Here is a 5,348-nt window from a genome sequence, read left to right on the forward strand (position 1 = left end):
GAAGTAGAAAACAAGTGTGGAGTGAAACTAGCACTGGAAATCATTGGACTCAAACCAGGGTAATTATTGTTAACTAAAACTAAAACCATTAAGAAAAAACTTTACTTAAAATAAACAGTTGTATTTATTATTTAATAATTTTATTTTATTATTCTTTATTATTTTAAATAAAATATTTAATTATTTATTATTATTAAATATTTAATTATTTATTATTGTTTCATTATTGAAATAATTTTATATATTGTTTTTTATTTTTTATTTTTTTTTTTTTTTTTTATTGTTTTTTTATTTTGTTTATTTTATATTTTTTTTATAAGATAACTAAAATTAAATATATATAAATAAATGCCAAAAACACACAACATTACTATTTTTTTTTTAATAAAAAAAAAAAAAAGGTAAATAAAGTATAATTCAATATTTTTTGTTTATGGGTCAAAGGCGTTAAGATGTCCGCATCAAAAGAAATTTATAAAAGTGATTTTATGTCCATAGAAAGCACATTAAATGTAAGTAAAGTGTCTAATTTAAGGGTTTCAAATAAGTTTTTGGAGGATAAAATGTCAAAATTTGGTTTAAATAATGTTACACTGTCATTCAGTGTAACACAATATTTATGTAAAACTTCAAACAACATGCTTATTCTGATGTGTACATATTAAAACATATAAAAGAATAAGGGAGCATATAAAATTTGATTGTGTTTTAAATGAGTAAAAAATTCTCCCTGACCAATGGGCAAAACCTAGGATAGTGGCAAATTTAAAAAATGTAAAATTACTCATTAGTATTTGGGGTGAAAGTAATTAGTCTTTTAATATGTCATAAATTGATTTTTTGTTGTAAATATGCCTGACAAGATTGTTACGCTGAATGACATTTTACTGGGTGTCTTCTGTAAATCAGCGGAAAATGTATGATATTTATTTTTTGTTCAGAAACACAAAAACAAAATTGCAATTAAATTAAACAGAAAACTTTTAATTGTTTTTTTTTGTGGGGGGGGGGGGGGGGGGGGGGGGGGCAGTCAACAACAATTTAAAGCAGTATTACACTTATCATTTTTATGCTTGAACCCTTTTTCGTCTTTGACCCTTATATAATTTTTATAAAATTTTTATTCAGTTTTATATACTTGTATCATTGACTAGCACTTCTCAGAACTGCACCTTATGTCTCTGGAGATGTTTAAGGTGGTCCAGTTCTTTCAGTGAGTTGAATCTTTTAGCTCGTCTCCTCGTGTGTCCATGACTCAGTGTGTGTGGAGCCTCACAGCAAAATAATAGTTTTGTCTTCACCATAAGTCTTAAATAGCTGTTCCGTCCTCAGAAAGTGAAAGCATAGACGACTCCGACCACCACGATGTTGCCGATGGTGGCGAAGATGGCGATCCAGAGCCAGACGGCGTCGCTGGACACGCGCTGCGGCTCCTCCTGCTGGACCTGCGCTGAGGATGCAGGAGGCACTGCGTTCACGCTGGCCGAGGAGTTAAAGAGCGAGTGCTCCGCGCTGCAGTCGTCCAGCGGAGACGCTTCCATGAACGCACCGCTCATCATCGGAAGCTGAAACACAGAGAGTTCAACAAGCTTCACTGGCTGTGATGCACAGGAGCTTCAACTGGATTTATGAACCTTTTTTTGGTTGGTTCCTATGTGGTTGCTAGACATTACTATTGTCTGGGTGGTGGTTACGCTGTTGCTCTGGGGTGTTCTGGGTGTCCTTAAGGTTGTCTGGGTTGTTGCTAGGGTGTTGTTGTGCGATTGGCAGAATGGTCTGAGTGGTTGCTAGGGTGTTCTGGGTGGTTGCTAGGGTGGTCCCAACATCACTGGGTTTGTAGTTGTATTTGCATTTCATACCCTTGTCATTATACAAATTCATGTCCTGATATGTCACAAAAACATGTGAGCGCGAAAACACACACACACACACACACAAAAAAAAAAAAAAAAAAAACACAAACACACACACACACACAAAAAAAAAAAATAACTCATTTACTATGTAATAATTAATTAATTAATTAATTAATTAATGATGAACTCATCTCTCTCTCTCTCTCTCTCTCTCTCTCACACACACACACACACACACACACACAAGGCCCATAGTGGGAAGTCGGCTTAATGTGCCATAAATATTTAGAAAGAGGGAAGTGATGGTGATTTATTGGGTGAGACATTCATAGCCCACAGTGCAGTGTCATTTCTACTGTACATACGCAGAGAAAGCTTGATATTTTTAAAAAAGAACACAGAAAGCCTTTCCTCATCCACGGTGACACAAACATGATCATCACAGTGACTTGGTTTGACTCCTGCTGGTAGAACACTGTAACTACATCATCTGCTAAGAAGCATGTTTTTTTTTTAGCTTTGCATTTGCACTTGCAATACTAAATGTAGACACTTTAAAATGGCATTATTGTTTTGAAAGCGTAGCAGCGTAGTATTGATGAGAAATACAGTCATTTTCTTATTATCATTGAGATATGATAATACATTTTACTAATAGTTTGAGTTTTTATGCTTATATCTATTTTCATTTTTATTTTGTTAAAGTGTTAGTAATTTTGTTTGTTTTTGACATTTTATTAGGTTTTTCTTATTTACTGTAAATGTCTATAGATCTTTTATTTCAGTTTTATTTATTTTTTTAAATAATGATTTTATTTATAATTAATAGTTAAACTAAATGAAAATAATAAGTTTGAATAACTGTTAGTTTGAATAACTAAAACTTTTTTTTTATGTTTCAGGTTGAAAGAACGGTAATAATCCTGGTGATTCACTCAATTGTCTCATGCTAATGATGAGGCGCACATTACAGCGGATGCGAACCGTTCTCCTCGCTGCTAAGTTACAGCACTGTAACTTATTGATTCTGCCAGACAATCAATAAAATGCATGGACTAATTTGGGTTGCAGAGCTCTGGATGAAACCAAACCATTGTGATAGGATAAGAGGTGGTGTTGTTTACTGTAGACATTAATATAATAATTAAGATAATGACAAAAAACACAATAAAATAACCCAAACTTACTAAGATTCAAAATAAAAGCAGAACATATAAAAATAAAATGAATTTATGATATTAACAGAAACTATAATATGTATATCAATCATACTAGAATGGCACTGGCTTGAATGAATGAATGAGGAGAATGAAATTCGCAGCACATGACAGCAAGCTAAATTACAAACCAATGTGTTTTCTTTTTAAGCATGAATTATTAATAAAAGAAACTATTTTATTTATGCACAGTTGTAGGGAACAGTCTGAAAACTCATTAGATGTGGACAATTCAACATATAAACTTGTCTTCATGAAAAACACACCCCCTCACAGTTTTTATTATGCCATTTCAATATTTTAAGCCTTTGAAGCTGGAAAAGAAATTTCACTTGTGACATGAAGGGACAGACGGCAGACGGAAAGAGCTTTAAACAAAAGCTCATTACGGGATAAAAAAGCATTTACGCTCTTCCACACTCCATTCAGCTCTCTGTCATGCTAATGAGCTTTTCTAATAGAATTCACCTACTTCTGTACTGAATTACTCAAGTGGAAAATCAAAGTATTTGGACAGTGAAAGCACATTTAATGTCTGAATGTAATAAAATATCAAAGAAAGTGTTTAAGAGTGATTCAGGTGGTCACTGTTTCTTTTGAATCATAGTAATTTCTGACTTTTCTCCCTCTGAATTCTGAGCTTATTTCTTGAAATTCAGTTTTTTTTTTGTTTCCTCCACGAAAAAAAAAAAAAAAAATAGTAAAGTTTATGGCAACTTTTTTTATGTCACAATTATGATTTTTTGTCTCAATATCTTGCAATTCTTACTTATAACTGGCAATTCTGAGAAAAAAAGTCAGAAGTACGATATTTCTTAGATCATTAAGAAGTAAGATGTAAACTCATAATTCTCACATTTCAGACTATTTTTCTCTCGCAATTCTGTTTTTCCCTCTACAGAATAAAAAATAAAAAAGCAATTAAGACTTTTTTCATAACAATTGTGTTAATATCTCATGATTCTGATTTTATATTTCTGACTTAATTCTAAGAATTTTAAGTTTACATTTTGCAATGTTAAGAAAAAAAAGTTTAAATTAGCACAAATTAAATGCAGTTTAACAAATGCAGTCATGATAAATATTACAATTTAAAGATTTTACATTTATTTTAAAATGTAAAGATTTGAATTACAGTATTGAGAACTTGGAAGTAAATTTGCATACATTTAATTAAAATCATTTTAAAATGCATAAATATAAAATTTTTGTTACTTGAAGTACAGTAAAATAAACGTTAACTTGAAATAAACTACATTATTTAAAAAGCAGAACTAAAACTGAGATAAAAAATAAATAAAAAACTATATGGACCAAATTTTAGAAAAGGGGGAGAAAAAGACAACTTATAAGACAAAAATGCTTAAATTGTAGAAAACTTTAAAATGAAAATGAAAATGGCAAATACAAAAATAAAAACAAAAAGAAATGGCTTGCTGTTTCGTCGAACTTGAGGTCAAGTTAGAAAAAGGTTGATGTTAAAAACTTTGTGTGTACTTTAATTCTTATCTTTCGCTTCAGGGAAAAATGGACCAACAAATTGAAACAAACTCTAAATATTATGATCTTAAACAGAATATAGCTAATCTCCATATAATATTTGCGGTCATTAGTTTATCATATTCTGTGATTAACAGGCCATCTTTAATGTAGTATCATGTCCTTTCATTTTGCAGGGCGGTGTAGTTTGCAACTTTCACTTGATCCACGAGCAGGATCGTCCAGAGTGAGGCCGTTTGGTTTTGTGACAGGAAACTAGAGGAAGAGATGGAAACAGGACCTCTAGCAACAAAATGAACCCGACTCCTTTGAGAAGACAAAACAAGGTTTGGGGCTTAAAGGGGGGGGGTGGGGGGACGTCATCCTGATTCCCCCTCTTGCTGCTGAGCAGAGGGAGATACGTATCTCAGGTCCACTCAGGCGATCTTTGTGGAGGTTCGCCAATCATTCCATCAAACCCATACAGCACCTCTGCAGGTTCTTCCTGACAAGCCCAAACGAGGAGTGCAGAATGCGTTGTCCCGAGGTGGACTCCGTAATTCATTCACCGCCTGTTGTGGAGTGGGTGCTTGGTAGCAAATAACATTGCCGTTGACCATCAGCCCCGCCGAGGGCATCTCACATCTTACCCCAAGCCCCCCAGCCCAGAGCCCAGCAAACCAATCACCCTGCTACCGATAGCCTAAGCCAGAGCCCACCACAGACGGAGAGCCAGAGCCCGCGTGACCGACGAGCAATCCCAAAAGAGAGCGACCAAACTGGGATCGGCTGGGCG

At 33.8% G+C, this 5,348-nt stretch overlaps 1 protein-coding gene across 1 annotated transcript; it reads right to left on the minus strand.

The window, feature by feature from the left end:
• Nucleotides 1-1,142: 1,142 nt before the first annotated feature.
• Nucleotides 1,143-1,907, minus strand: LOC109112282 (uncharacterized protein C14orf132-like). Its single transcript, XM_042773483.1, has one exon. It carries the CDS (start codon nt 1,557-1,559, stop codon nt 1,329-1,331), a length of 231 nt encoding a protein of 76 aa, XP_042629417.1. The 5' UTR covers nt 1,560-1,907; the 3' UTR covers nt 1,143-1,328.
• Between the last annotated feature and the right edge of the window lie 3,441 nt (nt 1,908-5,348).

This window comes from Cyprinus carpio, chromosome A17 (assembly GCF_018340385.1).
Source record: "Cyprinus carpio isolate SPL01 chromosome A17, ASM1834038v1, whole genome shotgun sequence".
Classification (NCBI taxonomy): Eukaryota; Metazoa; Chordata; class Actinopteri; order Cypriniformes; family Cyprinidae; genus Cyprinus; species Cyprinus carpio.